Below are 21,198 nucleotides of genomic sequence, written 5' to 3' on the forward strand. Positions count from 1 at the left end.
GCCCTGCGCCCCGGCCCTGGGGCGGGCGGTGGCCCCTGGGGAGGGCCCGGCGACTCCTAGATGACTTCACTATCAGTGTCACTTTTCTGTTACCTTCACCTGGAAGTTTGACACGTCATCTTTTCTTGTGCTCAGTTGGGACTTTATTTTGATCGTATCCATTCAGTTCCAGTGGCCCCATCATGCCCCCAAAAAAACACCCTAAATCCAATTTGGCAAAGGACTCCACTGACAGGTGAAGGAAATGGTTCAGATTTCCAGACTATTTGATTTCTGGGTGGCATCTCAGGTGGGTCTATCAGTCTTAGAGCTTCCGGCCCCCCCAACCCCGGCCCCGGCCCCAGCCCCAGCCCATCCCCCGCCCCCGCAACCAGCCAGGGCCCCTTACTGCGCTTTACACTTGCCAGCTTTGTTCCCATCTAGTGACATGAGCTCCTGATGGTGGTGGTGAGTGTGAGAGTCACGTTACTGTTGTCTTTTCTCTTGCTTGGTTGGGGCTGCGGTGAGAGTGTCTCTGAGGCATACTTTCCCGCCTCTCTTACACTAGGATCTGCACACCTCCTCTCAAACACTCTTCTGAGCACGCTCAGCGGGAAGGTTTGTCCACACCTATTAATCCTCTCTCAGTGTCCAGCTTCCTGTTAGTACCAGCTGGTTTGCATGTTTTTGCTTGTTCAGATGAAACAGTTCAAGAAACAAACTCATATCCAACTCTCGAGAAATGTCTTTTTTTGTACACTTTCGTTTTCGATTTTTTTTTTTATTAGTTACGACTCCAAAACACCTGTTGTCCAGTAAAGCATTTCACACCCCCTGCCTGTTCTTAGACTGTATGTTTCTGTGGGATGAACGGATGCATGCACTGTAGTAGATGTCCTGGTAGCCGTAGCCGTAGCTGTAGAACGTGCATTGTTGAGTTGATATTACAGGCCTCGGACGGCTCGGCACAGCACGACTGTCTGCAGGATAGATAGCGTGGGGGCCAGGGAGAGAAGGGGCTCCATATTTTCAATGTTGCCGAAGGGCTTGGATCCATGTTCTCGCCATCCGCCACCACCACCTCCCCTCACACTCCCCACTCCCCCAGTCTGGAACTGGGTCACCACCCTCAGCTGTGACCTTCCCAACCGAGATCTCTCTCAATAGTGTCCTACTGTAGTGAATGAGGATAGAATCCGGGTTGCAAGGAGTTTTACGGTTTTTCCTTGTTCTTGTCTTCTTCATGGTTCTTGAATAGATCAGGGCTTTCCTCACTTCGAAAGGTCTAACAGCCGGGCTTCTCCAAGCCCACTACTCTTATTAGAGTCCTTTTCCAGCTCACCTTCAAGGATACAGGTTCATGTGGCAGCCCTGTCTGCATGGTCAGAGGGGAAATGAAATATGGTATGGAAAGGGAATCGGACCTTGAGATCCTCGGTCTGCAGATGAGGGGGCACGTTTGGTCCTGGTGAAGGTTGGCATTTGTCCTTCTGCTTGGTGAAGGTAAAGGGGGAAGGGGGGCAGGGCAGGTGGGGTGAGAGAGGTGACATTCCTGGTATGGAGGTTATTGGCACAGCTTCATGAGGAGGGGAGGGAGGGAACCAGTAACATCCAAAGAGGAGGCCATGGTTTGCCTCCATCTCCCCAGGAAGACTTCCCAGTCCTGCAGCCTCTGCCCTGGGCTCAGTGTCTGCAGTCAGCCAGCTCCAGGCACAATGTGTCCCCTCCATTTGTGGCGATGAGTCATAATGCAGGGCAGAGGTCTCTTGGAGCTTTGGGAGATGACCCTAACCTTTGTAAGTTGATGGAAGCAGTAGCTGCCGCCCAGGACCCGCTCCTAAAGCCAGGCTGATCAGTGGCTCTGACACAACACTGCAGGACACGGAGGTGGGATCTGAACCTTTGGGGTGCAAGTCACCTATTATCAGGGGAGACAGAGCCCCAAAGTCACAGAGCCCAGGAAGTCCCCCAAAAGTGTGAAGTGACAATGCAGAATGGTAGCCTGTGGAGTGTGGCCCCGGGGCAGGGGGTGGACCAGCATTAAATGTGAGAGCAGGCAGGTAGCCCAGATTGAGGGCCCCAGGGGCCCTGAGACCCGGGAAGGGAGATCTGGGAGATGCCAGCCTTCCGGTCCAGGCTTCACGGGGGTAGAGATGGGCCAGGGCAGAGGGGAATGGCTGGAGCTGGCAGGCTTCGGGGCTGCCGACGCTGCAGACTGACCCAGAATGGGGAGCAGGAGAAGCGGGTGGGGACAGAAGGAGGAGAGAGCAGAGAAGTCTCCCCCCAACCCTCCACCCCCACCTAAAGCCTGGGTCTGGCTCTGCTGGGAAAATGGCTCTGCTGCCCTGCAGCTGGACATCCTGAGTGTGCGTTCTAGGAAGTCAAGTGAGCGAGAGTAACATGCAAGTGCTGGGGACAGAATAAATAGTTGACCTTGAACCGTAAAATGAACTCTTTGGGGAGGAGAGTAGGTCCCAGGCCTGCCCTGATTTTATCTGGGGATATTCTTTCACGTCTCAGTGGCCTCCTATGCGTTAGGGGCGGGGGGTGTTCTCACACGCCTCCAGCTGCTGGCGGGATCCAGGTTTCATGTGCACCAGATGTGGCATGAGCCTCAGTTCCCTAGTCTTGGTCCACAAGCCTGTTTTGAAGGTTTGCGTTATGCAGGCACCAGGGCAGGTAAAGGCGCGTGACACTTCTTGCCTTCAGTGGTCTGAGCATCTAGATCCCTCCCCCGGAAAGCCCTTATTTCCCATGATGCATTGTTTCTGGCACTGGCAGCTCCTTTTTAAAAAGGAAAATGGACCTTAATTTTTGAAGATGGCTTTCCTGGGCCTCCGTCAGCAGGATCCCATGTCCAGGAAGGGGGTGGGTGGGCGGGTTTGCAGTGCAGGCATCTCTCCTTTCCTGCCCAGCCTGCCTTGTGCTAGCAGCAAGCATCCTCTGGGGGTTGTGACCTCAAGATGGCCCATCTGTGGGGAGGGTCATGGGGCCACCCAATCCCTGGAACAGAGCCAGCGCCTAAGAAAGGGGGAGAGAATCTGGGACCCATTAGGACCAACTGCTGCAGCCAGCCAGGCTTACTCGCAAGACCTTCCCTGAACAGACGTCTCCCAGTCACAGCCTTGTGCTCTGGGCACCAGGCCCTCGTTTCTCAGTTTGTCATTAACAGTCTCCATTTCTGGGAGAGCCAGGACTCTGCCCATAAAGAGTCCAGCATTGGGTTTCAGTAACCCCAGTGAATTTATAATAGTGTGCAGAGCTGCCCGCCTCTAACCTCAGCTTCATTCATTTTCCAAGGGCTTTCGGACCAACTCTGTTGCGGATAAAATACATCAGCTCTAATCAATAATTTTGTAATAGAAATACCATGCACTTGATAAATCAGCTCTGGCACAATTAGTGACTAGCCTCGAAGCCCAGATCTAAGTTAATCCTAAAGTGAATGGAGTGGGAGCATATTAATGGTCTTTTAAATTAGCGGAATTATTTTCAGCGGATGACACACCCGTGCCTGCCCCCCTGAGCTGGTTGACCCCCTCCCATGCTGGCTCGGGAGGAGGGGTGGGAAGAATGATGCCCCTTGAGCACTCTGTAACAGCACGTAGAGCCCCATGGACGGCGGTGTAGGAGCCCCTTCCTGGTACTCTGGGCTGGGCGATGGAGGCGCTGCAGGGTCTGGGGAGCCCCAAAAGTTGGTGAACCCATGTGCTGGTGAGAAGAATCTATGGAGCACCTGCCTGGGTGCAGCACGGTTCCCGGTGCTCCTACAGAGCTTAGAGCACACGTCTGTACCACAGCCACCCCGACATATGGGCAGGAAAGCGGAAGAGTCTGGCTCAGTTTTACATGTTTGCTTTTATGAGAAAGCTGGGCTACAGAATGGTTCCGTGACTTATCCAAGGTCACACAGCTGGTTACCTGGTTAGCGAGGCTTTGGTCAAGGGTAGAGAACCCTGAACTTGAACCCAGGTCTTTGGCCTCCTTTAAGCAGCTCTGTGGAGGAACCGTGCTTGTTCATGAAGGACCCATCTGCCGCCTGAACACCCTGTGCCTGCAGGAATGTCCTGGGAAAGCCCCACAGCCTCGGCTGCCAGCTCCATGTCAGGACCTCATGGGCCAACCTTTCAGATATAGATTTCAGAACCAGACCCCGGGCACATCTGCCGTGGATTTAAATCGGCAGATATTTATTAAGTGTTTAACAGCAGTAATTATTATTATATGTGACAGACATCATCCTGGGCCTTGATTCAAGGTGCTTTGAGCTGTCTCAGAAAACCCGGCTCAGAGCAGTTAAATATTATAGAGGATTTATTGGCCGACATCCTGGAAGCTCCATGGAAGAGTGAGCGTCCTGTGTGGACTGTTCAAGGCACTTTTTCTGCAGTTGTCTTAGTTTTGCCCTCCCTCTCCTTTCGATATTGTCTTTTTGTTGGTTTCCTATGATAGCAACATGGTAGCCACAGTTATCTGCTTCATTGTACCCTCCCGGTCTAGAAGAAGGGGTCAAATGGTCCCGATTTCTAGCAAAAGTAGAACTTTGTGCTGTTTGGCTAAGACCTGGGTTACATGAACCAGTCATTGAGGGTGGGATCCGACCCTCTGAAGAGCTCTGACACAGCACAAGATGGATGGATTTCCACAGGGAAATCCGGGTGCTGACAAAAGGGGGCACACGAGAATGATGCTGGAGAGACAAGCAGTGGATGCCCTTCGCAGCCCTGAAAGCTGCTAGATGAATACAGAGCGCAGCCTCTGTCCTAGAGACTCTTCCAGCCTAGCCTGGAGACTAACGTGTGCTCACAATACGATGCTTAAGCCCAGAAAAGAAGGTGCACAGAGGAGGAAGTGATTAGCTTTGAGGGGAAGGCAAGGAATGTTTTACAGGGCAGTGACTGTCCCTACTTTTAAAGGACAAATAGGAGCTCCCCAGGGAGCCTGGGGAAAGCAGCTAATGCATCACCACCAGAACAGCAGAGTGTTTCTGAAGTCCTGCAAACCCTTGGCTCTGGCTGGAACATGCTAACGAGCCCAGATTCACCTGGGTAACTGGGAGCCTCAGCAAGCCCTGAAACCAAGAAGTGACAGCAGATTTCTATGTTAGACAAGCCTGAGAGCAGGGTGGATTAGAGAGACGAGACAGAAAGCGAAAGGGCAAGTGACAAACCATGAAATTTAAACACTCCATAAATGTTTATATATAGGGCCCAATAAGAGATGCTGTGGGCCTTTCACTCGTACCATTAGCTGACTAACTCCAAGCTGAACATCATGCTGACCAGGGGACAGTGGGAGACTGCCTAATGGGAAGTAGGGGTATAGGTAGATTCAGGCTAGAGTCTGGGAGAGGAAGACCTTGAAAGCCAGATTGCTATAGTCATATTGGTGGGAGAGAGGAGTTCATATTCGTTATGGCAGTGGAGCTCACTACGGACAGAACCAACAGAGGAAGATCAACCTGGCAGCGGCCCCATGGAGCCCAGCCTGACGCCTGGCCCCTGCGGCTGTGCTTTGTGACCTGGAGGAAGGGGAGGAGAGCAAGGCAGACCCTGCAGAGATTCTCCTTGGTTTCTGCCGACAAGTTCCTGTTCATCCCCTGCGTGGGCCTACTGGTTCCTGTTCCTGTGTCCTTGTGGCAGCCTCTGCCCCTGTCCTTTCTGCCAGCCCCTTTCCCTCTGTCCTTCTCTTTGCTTCCTCTGTTCAAATCTGCTTCAGAACGCCAGAAAGCCACACCTGATTAACCTTCCCTGGGGTGCCCTCCTCAATGAAAGGCAGAATTTTGAGTCTTCAGAAGGTGTTTTGCATGTTGTCTCAAGAGTGGTGCCTGCCTTCTCCTACCATATCAACCCTCCAAGGAGGCAGTCAGCCTCATTCTTAGTGTAGATGAGTAATTACCATGCAATTAGAGAAAGCAGAAAACAAAGGGGCCGTTTGTTCCTGGATGCTCATTAATAAATAAAAAGGTCTCCTCTTCCCATCCTGGGATCCTGCACCACGGGATATGGGCAAATTATGCTTTTCAGCAGCTGTGATTGGCTGTTGGATGAGAGACCCATTCTAGATCTATCAGGATGAGTGGAGCCACAACGCAGTCCACTCTGTGGCGTGGACAGGAGAGTCATCTCAAAATTCAAACCCACCTGAGAGGTCTCTTAAGGGAAGGATATCTTGCAAGTGGTTGGTAGAATGCTAGAGACACTTCCCAGCCAATTTTAATAAAATATAGGTAATATGTTAAAATACCTCACATTTATTATGAATTAGTCATGTACTGTGCCAAGTCCACCTCCCTTATCCCATTTAATTCTCATAGGCCTATGCAATGGGTGCTGTTATTCCCATTTCCATTTTTAAGGTTTAAAAACTGTGACTTAACACCAGTGAGGTGGCAGAGACAGGATTTGAGCCTAGGTCTGCCATCCCTGCAAAACACTGTGCCTTTGAAACATACAAAAACAAATCCCCACTGTTGGCCATCAAATCAATTCTCCATATCCCTAGGGGAGGAGGGAACCCGAAGTCATTTTCAGAAGGCATTACATGTACTTTTTGCACCTGCCTTTGCCATTGCAAACTTAACATCATGGTTGTCTGGCTTTAGCTAACATTTCCGATCTGGCTTCTGGTCTCTGAATCTTTTCAGACCAAAGGTACACAAAGGAGGCGTGGTCCTGTAAGAATGAGCCAACCTGAAGATAATCATTTGAAAGGAGACTTTAGCTAAAACAGAACTGAAGGAAGTTAGCCACTGCCCGTAGGAAACTAAGCCGTGGAGCAGGGCTGGGCGTCTTTGGGCAATGCAGACTTCTCCGTAGGGATCAATCAACATCCCTTCCTGCGAGCTGGCACACTGCATCTGGAAGGTCGCTGGGTAGTGCAGCCCAGCCCTAAGGCTGGGAGGAGATTGGCTGTCCAGTTGCTGGGGCTTTGCCTTAAGCCAATGGCCGGGAGGGGCGGGGCCGGAGGCGGGATCAGCGGGCTTCTCGGCCAATCATCCTGCAGGGAGGCTGGACCCTCAGTACCATGGCAACAGCGAGCAGGGGCTCATTTGTTTTGTAGATAAGTAATTACTACGCAATTAGAGAGAGCTAAAAATAAAGGGGCCTTTTGTTCCTGGTTACTTATTAATATTAATAAACTGGTCTGTCCAGGTCGGTGGTAAACAATTAATGCAAACCTGTGTGCCGGTGGAAGAGCCCACTGTGGGAGGTCAAGGCTGCAGAGCCCCACTCTGCCGTCTCTTTCTGGAAGTTATTTCTGACTGTAACCTGCAGAGGGTTGGCTTTCCCGGTCTTGAGGGGAAGAGGAGATGCTCAGCCTTACCAACACACGGGACCCACGATGCACCCGAGTCAGGACTGACCCAGACAGAAGAGTCTGGTAACTTCTACCCAGCCTCCAGAGAAAAGACTCACAAGCACAGCAGCAAAACCAGAGAACACGGACCTCTGTTGGAAGAAACCTCTCACCCAATTTTGCTACCTATCCTTGGCTATGTCATTTGACTTTTCTGGGTCTGGGTTGTTCAGCTCCAGGTACATAAGAGTTTCTAAACCTTCCATTGAGGTAGCCCCTGAGAGTTCAGTGTGTCCCCTCCCACCTGGCTTAAAGAGAAACAAACAAGACTTGGGACTGGCTTGCTGGAAGGTTATGTGGTTGTTCAAGGGTTGACCCCACAGCTTCTGGCTTCCCCTGTCTGGCCTTGGAAATAGAAAGAGCTCAAAGGCATGCATCTCCCTTATATCCCTTCCCTTCCTAGGGAACAGGTTGCCTTGTGGATTAATCAGATAAGGATGATAAGAGGCTTAAAAAAAAAAAAAAGAGTGGAGGAGGAGGAGCAGGGAAGACTTGGTTTGCATCTGGCTTCTGCCAGTGACAAGCGGCTTGATTTAGGGGCAGAGGATTTCAGACTGTTGGGTTCTTGGGCACCCCTCAGCTCTAGAGCTCTGTACTGCTGCTGTTTCCAAAGCTCTGGATCCCTTATCATTGGGAACAAAAGGGGTGACCGTGATAATACCTTGAGATCTGAGAGAAGTGACTGGAGAGAAAGCCAGGGGCTTCCAAGTGATGCATCACCTGGTAGGGAATAATTTGAAACACCCGTCATGCCTTTTTTTTTTTTTTTGATGTACGAAGGCATTGAGAGGGATATAAATATTTCCAGAATTGTGTATTATTTTTTTTAAAAACTTATAGTCAAGGTTTTCATCTTTGGGTGTGGTTGATTAACCCTTTAGAGTGTGGCACTTGGGATGATATTAATAAAGGTAGACCCGTTCATAGCTACCATCGATGAGCTGTGAAACAGGGGTGAACACAGTGGTTCTTGAACCTGGCTACATGTTAGAATCACCTGGGGAGTTTTTAAAATTCCTAGTGTTCAGGCCACATTGTGAATCCATCAAATCAGAATCTGCAGGGGAATTGGGGCGGGATAGGGGGTGCCTCAGCAGTACTTAAATCTCCCCAGCAAGTCCAGTGTATAACCATGGACTCAGACACCTCAAGGTTCTTCCAGATATAGGGCCTCACACAATGTCTGTGATTCATCATCAGAATCTCTACCTTTAGAAACAGATCAGCAGAGCCACAAGACAGACGGTCCACCCCAGCCTCCTCTAAGGACAGAGATCATGAGCCTGTGGCCTTGGAGCTCAGGCCTCTCCTGCCCGCCACTGGCCCTCCCAGCAGGGACAGGAGATCCACCCCTCCTGGACAGGCTGAAAGGGTCTGTGTCCTCATAGGTGGATTCTCCTGCCTCCCCCAAGAACAGGCCTGTCCTAGCTGAGATTGAGAGCATGTACACGTAGGACCAGCGGCCCGGAGCAACCATAAACAGGAAAGCAGCCACCCTCCTTGACTGTCTGACGAATGCGGGCCTTTCGGTAAGGTCGGAGTTTGTTTGTTATTAAAGACCTAATTAGAAACATGAGAGGGAGCTGAATGGCGCCGTGCTTGGCTAATTAGTGACATGTATGCGCCCACTTTGAACTTCAAGGACACAGACCTATTAGCGCTTACAGCAAAAATGGATTAAACTCCGGTGCCTTTACAACTGTTAAAGACGGGCAGCTCAAGTGGAAAGGCTTTTGTACAGGTCCTCAAGGGGTGCCCCTTGGGCATCCTCCCCACCCCACGCCCGGGTTTCTGGCACCACGAACAGTGAGTTTCCATGGCCTGGAATCAAGCAGTAAACACTGAAGATGCTCACACCTGAGGACTCCCCAAAGGATGGCCCTTACTAGACTGGAGTGGTCTTTGGGGACTAAGACCAACCCTCTGCTTGCACTGTCTGGGGTGCATGGAAGGACGTCCTTTCTCTCTGATACACTCTGACCCCAGCTATACTGCATGCCAGCTTTGTGCCCAGTATTGTTCCGAGATGTGGTCCAGAGGAGGGTGGTCTGGTCCTCAGGAGAGAGGCTATCGCCTATCCGCTGTGGCAGGGGCCATAAAGAGATGGCCCACCTCAGGGAGCCCCCAGTCTGATGGGGGAGACACCCCCACCACCGGGGAGCTCCCAGTTTGGAAAAGGCAGCAGGGCCCATGCCCTCAGGAACTGGCACTTCAGTACTGTAGGTTTGATTCATCATCCTTGATTTTGCAACCTCCGCAAAGCAAAGAAAGATCCAAATAAACAGAAGAAACCTTCGCAAACCACAGTGCCAGGAAGGACAGCTGGGCAGTGTGATTCAATCTAAAAGCAACTGGGAGTTGCCCCAAAGTCCAAGTGAGTCAGTCTGAGACACTGTGAGACCCTGGACGCATCCCCGCATGGCCCCAGCCCCAAGTGTCCTTGTCAGCGACCCCAGGGCAATAAAGCCCATTTTACAAGTTGTTAGGAGCGAGAACAAGACGGTGTTAAAACGCGTGCCAGTGCACCTGGAGGACTTCTCTAGTGGCTCAGATGGTAAGGAATCTGGCTACAATGAAGGAAACACAGCCCAGGCCCAGGCCCACTCAGTGCTACTCCGTCCCCAGAATTTACCCCTCATCAGATGGCAGTCAGCCACTAACCCCACACCTCCTCCTCCCCAACCAACCCAGCCTGGTCCTTTGTAAAGAAGAGACATACCCAAGTCAAGGCTGATACTCAAAAAGTGTCAAGACAGAAAGAGAATGAGCTGTTTCCTATTGAGGTTGTCCAGCAACATAAAGTACCGGCCATAAAGCCCTCCTTAGATGGGGTTCTGGGGGCTGTCTCCTTGCACTGATCTGAGTGATAGTGTGAGTATCCAGGTTCGCTAGGAACTCAGGATGTGAGGGGTTTGGAGCTGGCCAGCAGTGAAGTTGTCTCTTCTGGGAATGTGATTTGACCTGAAGCTGCGACCTTTCTACAAAACCGTGAGTCCTGAGCCTTTGGTTGTACTGTCCATCCATTCCTGACTTAAGATATGCCAGCACTAGCCAGCAGACATCTGGGCCCCCCACAGTGGTCTGAAGCAGGCTCAATATTGAGAGGACACGCAGGAACTGCAGTCTTGGAAGACCAGCATCACTGGAACCAGCATTGGGAGTCCCTGTGAGCCCAGGGAGCGAGCTGACTCTCTCCACGTGTCACCTGCAGTGTTTGCAGTGAGCCAGGCATCTCAGATGTGTCAAGACATGCTGACAGCAGGCTGAGTTTGTCCTTCCCGGCAATGTATTGATTTGTATAGGGAGACAAGAAGAAAGAAACACCATCACATAGCTCTCTCAATCCTCCCCTAGTTTTATTAAAGTGTGTCTTCTCCTTGCCTTCTGAAATAGCTTGAATTTCAGCAGAGCTTAAAAAGAAAAAGAAATGTCATATATAAAATTGATTGTCCCTGCACCTGGGTCCCCGCACGGATCTGATTTTCATTTACTGTGTCACGGTTTTCCCAGGTTAGAGGTAATTTCTGGCCCTCTCTGTCTTCCTCTCCCACCTTCAGGCTAGGCTCTGGGAGAGAAGTTTGAGCCGAGATCCCTGGGGCCCAGTGGCCGGGCAGACTGCTGGAGTATGATTCCCCCTTGCTCCGCTGGAGACGAGCTGTGGTAGCTCACAGCTGAGTGTTTCTCCTTCTGTTATCAGAAGCAGGTTTAGTTTTTCAGGCCAACCTTCTCTGGCTGACCACCGGCATTAATTTACTGTGGGCACGACTTGCAGAGGGCATGGTGAGACTGCAGATTAGGGTCCCCAACTCTGTTTGCAGGGAAGCCTCAGCTGACCAGCTGGCATTCCTGAGAGACTGGCTATTCAGAGTCAGGTCTCAGCTTCTGAGAGCCGCCTGGCGTTATGAAACGCAGCATCCACTGAGCCCCCCGTGGTAAATGGGAATCGGGCAGGTTGCTGTTGGTCTGGAGAACCCAGGGCCCCTTGAGAACCTGGAGAGCCCCCACCTGCACACACACCCCTCCCAGAGGGTCCCTTGCTGAGACGCAGTCTCTGCTGCTGTGGAGTTTTAATCCCGGCAGAGAGAAGTGTGGTGGTCAGAGGCGCAGTGACTTTGGTATTAGCCCATCAGCAGAGCCCCTCTGCTCACTGCGTTCTCAGTTACTCTCTTTAATCCTCTAAAACAGAACTCCCTACGATCTAGTGTGATACATTAACATGAAAAATACCACACGGGCTTATGCTCCAGGTCCCGCATTCTTCAGGAGCTTGGGGCTGGGAGCGGGCCCGTGACACCCAGCAGCCCAGTCTCCCTGCCCTCGCGCCTCATGCAGGCACAGTAAAGTCTGCTGGGTAGCAGGTTACCTTCTGAGTTGGGCTGGGTGCAGACAGGCCTACCGCTGCGCCTGCCTTGTCCTGAGCAGCACACACTATCCCGGCAATGTGCTGGGGGCCGTGAGGCCCCCTCCCGAGATGGATCCTGGCGGCCACAGATAATTCGTCAAGTGGGAGACTGAAATTGTCCTGAGGGCTGGCTCTGCTTTTTGGTGAAAAGTGAGAGCCACCAAACCAGGACCCAGGTCTGAGCCTGGGACTTGGTGGGCCATGGCTTGTCTCAGATATAGCAACAGTTCTGTTAACAGTTCCTTTCTCTGAATCAGTAATAATCCATTCTTCAGGCCTTAGAGCCAGAGATGCCCTCCCAGGGGTGCCCGCCTCCGAGTCCTGGGCTCTAGCCTTCTGCCCTGTGTCCAGCGGCATCACGTTGGAAGCATACAGAAGTATCGGGGCTTCCAACCTTTCCTGGACCTGCAGTGTGGCTCTCCTGATCTCCTGATCCTCACTGCCCTCTCCCACAACTTCCCCACCCTCAGTGACAAATCCCACTCTCAGCCCAGCTCCTTCTGACCACAGTCGGGCAGAACCACATGCAGACCCGTACCCACCAGAAGGAAAGGTTTGCCGTAAACCCCCCAGATGCTCCCGAGCTTTGGGTCTTGCCTCTGCAGGTGAGGGTCTGAGCCTGCAGGACAGACCTTGGAGAAGGACTCTGGGATGGCTTTCCTGGGCCAGCCATCCAGGTGTATTCCCTTGATACGCAGGAAGTGTCTCCTTTTATCCAATGCAAAATGCCACCAACTGAAATTTAGATGCATTTCTTCTTGCTAGCCTCAATGAGAGGTCGTGTCCTTGCTTTCCTGCCCATCCCCCCCATTCCCCAGAGTCTTTTCATCAGGTCCAAGGTGATTGAATGCAGGGTGGTCGATGAAACAGATCCTTTTGTGAAGTCACTTCCTGATTTGTTTGGCCAGTGAATTGTGCTATCTTATATCAGGTTTTCCTAAACCTGCGTATGGTAACCTGCCTTGTTGGGCTCTGCATACACAACTGTTTCGAAAACGGATGTATTTGTTCTAAACGTGATGAATTACAGGCATTCCTCTTTTGCATTTTCGCCTCAGCCCACTGAGAGTCAGGCAGAGTAGGCAGGACTCACGTGTCGTAGATGAGGACTCTGGAGGGTGAGGGGCTGACACCCACCCAGGCAGGTAGCTGGAGGTCAGGGCTGGGGTCACACTCAGGTCTTCTGACTCCAAGTCCAGTGTTCCCTTTCTCCGCACCGTAGCTGCCTCCCTGAGCATACTGCTGCCTGGACCCAGAAAGCCCAGAGAATGCCTGGGGCACAGGGCGAAGAGAGGTGCCTGCCCTGGATTAAACCGCTGCTGTGGACGCTGCTCAGAGCGGCCAGTGGAGAAGTGACCTTGCTCCCCCACCATGAGTTCCCAAACTGCTGCTTGGTGCAGAGCTTGCCCAAGGCCAGTTAATGCTCACAGCTTCTGCTACAAAAATGCCAGGGTGTTTGCAAGACATTGTCCTCTTCCGGGACAAGAGTTATAACGTCCTTTTTAAATCTCAGCACTATTTATTCAGCAGTACCTACTGAGACCTCTTCCTCCCTCCCTCCACACGCACACAGACACACACACCCTAGCTGAGCAGCCTTGAGGGACATCTCATTCCCTCTTCCTGACCTGACCCTGGCCATGGGAGCATTTCTGCCGCTTAAAATGAGCCTGGAGGTGACCTGCCAGGAGACAGCCCATTGAGAACTGATTCAGGGTAACTAGCATTGAAAGCACCCTCAGGCCAGGGGCTCGAGGCATGCTCCCCCCACCCCCACCTGCCTGCCTCTTCTCTCAAGGTCACAGCTTGGAGGGGAGGGGGTCCTCCTTTACTGTGTTGCCAGCCGGTGTGCAGGGGGAAGGTCCCCAAAGAAGAAGATCACCGTGTCCCTCTTGCCTTCCCACCATCAAACAGCGCATGCTGGTGTCTGAGTGCCCCTCCCCTTTCCTTCTCAAACTGCTGAGCTGGGTAGTGCCCTCCTGGAGATGCATGGGTTCAGGACATAGGTTGGCTTGTTAACCCGCTTTCTGGAGCCTGGGTCCTCTGCACACAAAGAAAGGGGGAATCATTGACCGAGGAGCCCAGTGACCCGGCTCCTCTATGCCCTCAGCCCTTGAGGGAGCAGGTTTCACTGTCCAGAGAAAAAGGACCAGCCCAGAACCAGGGCCTCCTGGCCTGCCACCTGCATCCTAGGCGGGGAGCCAGGGCCCCGTCTTTCAGCCCTGACTGGGGGGTGTCTGCAGGGTGACGGAGCTGGGGCTCAGGTGTGAAGAGGGCAAGTGTGTAACTGTGCAAGACTTAGGGTTTTAAAGCTGCATTGTAACACAGTGCCTCCTCCACAGTGATTCTGGTGTCATTGGATGGAAGAGGATAGAAGAGGGAGGGGCGATGTAGGCCCAACTGGGAGACTCCCTTCAGGCCAGCTCTCCAGCTGCAGGTCTCCTGGGCAACAGGATGGGGAGGCTAACGGGTGGGCCAAACACCACCAGCCTCTCTGTCTTCTGAGCCTCCAGCGGGGCGTGTTTCTAGACAGCATCCTTCCATGAGTATGCAACCTCCTCTCTCCCAGGCTCCTTCTGCTGGCTGGGTTAGTCTCTGGGTAGCCCTCACTCTGCTGGGAGGAGCCGAGATGGAGCTCTCTCTCTCTCCTTCTTGGCTTCTAGATGGGCATGCCCACCCTGGATCCTCATCTAGCCAGAGGAGAAAGAGGTCAGAAAGCCTTGACCTTCCACCGTGGCTCCCCCTCCCACCCGTTACCCTGAAACAGAGCTGGCTAGTTACTCTCTTGGTTCCTTGGTATAGGAGTGGGGTCAGCTGCCAGGGTGAACTGGGAGTCAGTGTCTGAGCTCTCTCTGCTTTCCCTGGCCTGGAAAAAGAAAGTGTGTAAGCCTGAGATAATGTTGTCTGTTGAATATCTCAGCTTGATCCTTGCTTCCGTGAGTGAGAAGGGCCAAATGTTATCTGCAAGTTTAATCTCCTGTATTCAAAAATCCTGTCCCCTCTGTCTGCCAGTGCACTCCCAAATCAGCCATTCCCTTGCTCTGAGCCTCTGGGGTTTTTTTTTTTTCTTTAACCTGTGCTTTCCATCAGCCAGTTTCTTCCTTTCTTGGCACAGCTTCCTAGGGGCCTGACCTTGAAGCCTCCGGCCCCAGATGGCCTTCCCAGGAAGCAGCTTGCCTTTTCTCTGTTGAGTTGGGAGCCCGGCCCTGCTTGGCTCACTCTCCTTGCATCTTTGTATCCTGTCTCTGTTTCCCACCAGCCTAGCTGGGGTGCATCGTCGGTCTTTTTCCATCGTGGCGACTAGTCGGTAGCAATCAATCCAGGTTTGGCTCTTCAAGCCCCCCCCACTCCCCCCCCACACACACACACCCAGAAGTGAGGAGTTCCAGCCACAGGTGCCCAGGGCAAGGTCATGGTCCAGAGAAGATTTGCAGATGTCTTCCCTGCTGCCACTGAGGGCAGGTGGGCCCAGGGCAGAGGGAAATGCCGAGCATAGGCAGGAGGGAGAAGGCTGTCGTGAGGAGCACCCACTGGGATTCAAGGAAGTTCGTGGAACCCGTTTTGTCTGGTTCTTCAAGATGGACGAATTGTAGTCCAGAACTGGCCAGCCTGATTCACCTTGAACTTCAAAAGTCAATGAGAAATTACTTTTACAGTATAAAAAAGCTGTTTTTTTCTATTATGGAAAATAAAAGATGTAAGCTACTAAAGGGAAATGAAGAAGAGACACAGTTAACCTGGTTGGCAAGCTGTGGTCCTCGCTGGGGCGGAACGATGGACCGAGTAAAGGCGGGGCCTGGGGCAGCGTCTCCTCACCCTGCCGCCCACCACCACCACTCCCCAAGGAACATGTGGGTGTGAAGTCTCGTCTCCTTGTAGCAAAGGTCCCGTCCTCGTTCTTCTCTCTGGTAGTCTGGAGTCTATCTGAAGATAACCAACAGGACGCAGGCTTTTCGGTCAGATACGCTTTCGTGATCATTTGGTTCAGTCAGTATGCTCTGAATTCATACTTCTTTGTCTTTTTTTTTAAACAAAAGGAAAAAAAATAGTTTAAATCCCCCCCTTTCCTTCTACTGCAGGAGGTGAGTGTGTGGGTGTCCTGTAGCATCATTGGCGTTCACCAGCTTTGGCCCAGAGCCTCCAGATTCTCCATCCCCACCCCATCCCTCCCTCCATCCCCTGCTCTCCACCCCAAAAGGGAACCCTCTGCCACCATCATTACGGTTATGTTAAGATGCCCAAGTCTTCCATGACATATCCCATCCTCCGACCACTTCAGTATTGACGACTTTCATTCAGGGATATAAACGGGAGGGGTGGGGAGGGAGGGAGTAGCCAGTGGGGAGGTGGGGGAGGGGTGGGGGGAGGGAGAGCCGAAGATCTTTTTTGTCTTTTTTTGTTGTTTAAAACAAATTTGTCATTTAATGGATCCAAAAACAAGAAAAAAAGTGAAACAAACCAAAAAATTCCCCCCCCAAAGATTTTTTTTTTTCCTGGACACAACTTGCTTTGTTTCCTGTCACATTTTAATATCAATATTAACACAATGTGTAGTCTAAACCTAGTTCCTTTGTAGTTTGCATGGGATGTGAATGCTGTCTCAACGTGCCCAGATCTAGACAAGACTGCATGAGCATCAATTCAGATGTGGAAAAAAAAAAAAAAAAAAACCAACTCTCTCTCTCTTCCATATATCTCTCTATTTCTATTGTGATAATTTGGTGGGCAGTGAAGCACCCCGGTTGGTTGCCATACTGTGTTGAATGGTTGTTTTTTTTATTCTATCTCTTTTTGGAGCTCCGAGCTTCTTAGTAGTAGCCTGGGCTGAGTATTCTTGAGTCCCTGCTGATGTCTTCGCATGGCCTTGGTTGAGTGTTAGAAGTCGGGCCTCAGCTGTTCCTCCCGAGTGTCTGGCTTGTGGTGACCGGTGCATGCCTGGCTTCCAGCCTCATACCCAGCTCTATTCTCTGCACACCAGTCCTGAATAGCTACAGTGCTCAACCGAATTTTGGCGGGCCCGCTTCCCCGGCAGGCTCCAACCCGGCGCGGCCCGGAGGCTTCCCGGGGGCCAACAGCCCAGGACCCGTCGCCGACCTCTACGGCCCTGCCAGCCAGGACTCCGCAGTGGGGAATTACATAAGCGCCGCCAGCCCTCAGCCGGGCTCCGGCTTCGGCCACGGCATCGCCGTAAGTACCTCCCCGCCCCTGCCCTCCCGCCTGTCTCCTGCGGCCCACGGGGGGCGGTGATGTGCCAGGGAAGCCCCAAGCTGGCAGGCCAGGAGCGGGCACCGGGTCCCCCGCCACACCCACGTCCGCCACCCCCAGCTGCAGCTTCTCACCGTGCGCGGGCCCCAGGTGGAGTGGAGGGAGTGTGGGCAGGTCACTCAACCCTGAACCGCATGTACAACCCATTGCATCCCTGGCTGCGAAACAAAAAGAAGTGTTCCTCCCTCAAAAGCTGGTGTGTGAGACCTTAAGGAAACAGGCTGAGGCAGCTGCTGGCTCGTAGTAGACCCCTGGGGTCAGCCCCTCTGCTTGATCCCGGCCTCCTGGAGATTCAGGGGGGCTGGGACCTTGGAGCTAGGGCCCCGTCCCGTCCCCGTAGGATGACAGGCTGAGTCAGTAGAGTCCTGCCTGGGGTCCTGGGGCAACGCTGGGGCCTGGGACGTAGCGTGGGGTGCAAGTCCCGTCCCAGGGGGTTTCCTCCACTAATGTTTCCTACAGTCTCCGGGTTCCAAGTAAGTTCCCCTTTGCATTCTTTAGCTCCACCCGCCCCAAAGGCCAGGTGCATTTGACGTTTGTAATGCTCTGTGGTTCTATAATCTGACTAATCCAGGCGATGGAAATTTGCTTAACAGATTTGCATGCTGTTTTCAGATTGTATTGTCCTCCCCCTCCCGGTGTGTGTGAGCATGAATGTGCCTGAGCCCACTCGCTCGCTGTCCCTTCCATTGGGGAAACCGAAAATCGGCCAACCGCTCCATCTTGGAGACAGTTTGATTTTGAGCTAAGAGGGAAGTGTCTGCTGTCCCAGGTTATATCCCTGTGGGAGAACCCTGCCTACCGGGCTGTGCTGGGGAGAACAAAGCAAGTGCAGACCATCAGGGCATCGGGGCGGCCAGTCTCTGCCCCTGGCATTGAAAGGTCACCCCCCCCAACCCACACATGCGCACACACACCATCTCACACATTCATACACACTGCACACACACACACACATGCCTTGCCTGGCCTGTGCAGTCCGGGTCCTTGTTGAATCCCACTCCAGAACCAGTATCACTTAGTAATTTGGTGAGTACACCCCCTCGGATCGGCTGTAACACCTAATCGAGAGCAGTAACTAGCCAATCCAGAGCTGCATCCGTTTCAGGGATCGTCTGCCACTATGTCGGACACGGTCAGCACCAGAGACACTGACCCTATCTGTTCATGAAAACCTGGGTCTCTGACCCGTGTGCTGTGATGGTTTCTGAAATAACAACGTCAAGTCACGTTTGGTCTGCACGGGGCTGGCCTTCTCCCCAGCTGGAGCCGTCGGGGGCTGTCTGGGGTGCAGTGCAACGGTGCCTGGCGTTGGTGGCACAAGCCCCCGTCTCCTCTCATCCACCTACCCCTGGGAATCTGGCTCTCAGTTTTCCCCTGGGTGAGCGGACAGGCCAGGGTGGGGAGTCAGGACTTGGGAGGATGTCATCCTAGCCCCTCATGGCACGGTGTCTCAGAATTACATATTCATGCTGGCAACCACAGTCTAGTCCTAGTGATAATTTCCTTTCCCAGAATATGACAATCTGTTCCCATGTATAGCGTGCTGATGACCTTAACAATTGTGCAATTTTAGGGACCTTTGATTGCAACGGCCTTTACAAATGGATACCACTGAGCAGGTGCTTCCGTTGCCACCCCACTCTGAGGTATTGCCTTTTCTGCCACGTGTCTCGCCCGCCAGGCGTGTCCGTACATGTGTGCACACTGGGCATGCAAGTACGCACGGGCCCTGGTCCCATCGCGTCAACGTCTCTCCCTCCTCTTTCTCCACCCCTTTCCGGGGGGGTGGGGGCAACAAGATCCAGCCTTTTAATCTCTCATCCCTCCTCTGGCTTAAATCATGACCCTCATTTTTCTTCCACTGTCTTTTTTTTCCCTTGATTCTTTTGATCCTTTTTCTCTATCTTTCCCACCTCTCATCTTTCTCTGTCTTGAAATACGATCAAAAGTGTGGGAAACTGGAAGGAGATGCTGTGCTGTGCCCATCCCAGGGGGACAGAGGCAGAAAGACGTCAGACTTCTGCCAGGCTTGGGGGCGGAGGGTGCTAAGGGTTGCCAGGCCCTCTCAGCTCCCCAGAGCTCGCTGGGCTTGGCCAGTGGGGTTCATGCAGTGAGACAGCCAGACTCCATCTTTCAGTGAAAAGAAAACATTTTTACCAGTAACTACTGAGTAATTATCCAGATTACTGCACGAAAAGCAAATTAAATTAACGACATCACCTGCGTTACATGGATTTGGATCCCTGCCAGTTTCCTAACCTTTTAAACTGAGCTCAAGTTAATTAAACATTTTTTAAATCACTTTGATGGGGATATGGAAGGGGTGGAGTGGAGGAGAGGGGAGGTTGGGGCAGTCAGTAAGGGAGCCTCTTTCCACATTCTCATTGAAGACGGGTATCCCTCATCCTCCGGAACAGCACCAGGAAGGGAGAAGGGGTTCTCTCTTGGAATCTCAATATGACCCGTGTGAGCGAGCTGGTTTTGGGTCTTGAGACAAGAGTCTGTTTCTTCGGAAGAGAGAGAGCCACAGCTGAGGCCTGGGAGTGGATCCTGCTTGCAAAATCCCAGCTGGGACATGAGCCCTTGTCCCTCTGGGAGAAGCAAGGCTGAGATGGATTTGCCACTTTGGTTTGCAGTCAGCAGGACGCCCCTCTTGTCGAGGGTTGCTCCAGGCCCCCGAGCCAGCCAGGACCCAGTAGCGTGGGCCCAGCTGGGGGACCAGGTGGAGCCAAGCTCCATACATCTCTTGGATTTCTCTAATATTGCTCTAAGGAATCACCTCGACTAACGCAACTGCCTCTCTTAACCCAATAAACCCCGTGTGTGAGTTCTCTTCACCCCCTCGCCTCCACTTCCCTTCCAGCACTGACCCAGCCATTGCTGGCCTGCCGGAGCCAGAGGCCACTAACAGTGTGAAGGAGAGCTACTCACGACTAATTCAACTGGGTTTAGGGGTCCCAGCAAAGCGAGGCGCCCCTGAGAGCAAGGCGGGCTGATGGACCCAAGAACGTGGGGGGCTGAAGGTGGCTCCAGCCCTTGTGGAGTCAGATGACACGGGGATCAAACAGCTGCCAGTGCCTCCTCCCTCCCTGCCAGAAACGGGCGGGCAGTGCAGGGGTCCCGCCGCCTCCGGCCCCACCCTCCTTGGCAGAGCTTCCCTGCGGGTGGAGGGAGGTGAGGCTGCTCGCAGCCCAGCCTCCCGCATCCAGCTTTAGGACTCAGAGGATGGAACAGAGTGGAGCTAACCATTCGCCCCCTCAAAAATGATTAAGTGGGCCCGTTGAGTCACATGGCCGCCCCAAAGCACACACACACAGTCTGTGCCCAGCAGAGATGACCCTCAGCCCTTTAGCACCGTCCGTGAAAGGAGGGGCCCTGGCTCCTAGCCAGTTCAGGGAGAATCAATCAGCAAGTCTGTGAATCCCAAGCCTGTTCTCATTTCCTAGGACCAAAGCTGGTTATTATTTGTTGTGTATGTTTTTACAAGCATCCTGACCTTGAGTCTTTTGTATGTAATGTGATTTTTTTAAGTAGAAATTTGCAGTGTTAGTTATGGACAGTCCTTGACGGGTGTCTCCTAAAGACAGACACTTTTAAACATTTAGCTTTGAAAACAGACTCTTGACCAGAAAAGGCAGCGTTGGTCACTCTGCAGCTCACCGTTGCAGCTGCAAACCCAGCGTGACCACATCTGCTGACCCCGTTTTCCACCACTGCCTCAAGAACTCTACCACAGGGTATCGAATCAGCAAATTAGCAAGCCAGCAGCATGAGCTACAGAGCTGCCCTCTTTCTCCCCAGCATCAAGCTTGGCTCAGGCTGTGACCCCAGTCAGCGGTTAGCCTGGCCACTTTCAGACATCCTCAGTAGCCCAATGTAGTCATACTCTGAAAATGCTGGTTAGAAAGCACAGAGTGAACAGTATACCTGCCTGACGTTTCTTCTTTCTCCTCCCACCCCAACTTCGTGTTCTCCTCCGGACATCCTCGACCTCCTGTGCCCTGCAGAGCATACCTGGATGTCCAGGCAAGACTGGGCGAAGTTTCTGAGTGGCCCTTTGTTTAGGTGATGTCATCAGACCTGTTCCCCCACCAGCCTCACTCCCCATCCCAACCAGAGGTGGCTCACTTCGGATCGAGGGTTGACTACATCTCATCATCTCACGAATCTGCTGTAATATAAGACAACAGCTT

At 52.6% G+C, this 21,198-nt stretch overlaps 1 protein-coding gene across 2 annotated transcripts in view; it reads left to right on the plus strand.

The window, feature by feature from the left end:
• The window catches only part of MSI2 (musashi RNA binding protein 2), a 400,242-nt gene extending 379,052 nt beyond the window's left edge, over positions 1 to 21,190 (plus strand). Inside the window, exons 12-14 of one of the 2 annotated variants that reach the window (XM_068976705.1) lie at positions 16,773 to 16,927; positions 18,579 to 18,651; positions 21,013 to 21,190. In XM_068976705.1, coding sequence (XP_068832806.1) covers positions 16,773 to 16,927; positions 18,579 to 18,620 — 197 coding nt within the window. In that variant the 3' untranslated portion in view covers positions 18,621 to 18,651; positions 21,013 to 21,190. The remainder of the gene's footprint in view (positions 1 to 16,772; positions 16,928 to 18,578; positions 18,652 to 21,012) is intronic. The other variant, XM_068976704.1, reaches the window with a different exon arrangement.
• Positions 21,191 to 21,198: the final 8 nt, after the last annotated feature.

The sequence above is a fragment of the Capricornis sumatraensis genome, chromosome 8 (assembly GCF_032405125.1).
Source record: "Capricornis sumatraensis isolate serow.1 chromosome 8, serow.2, whole genome shotgun sequence".
NCBI classification, from domain to species: Eukaryota; Metazoa; Chordata; class Mammalia; order Artiodactyla; family Bovidae; genus Capricornis; species Capricornis sumatraensis.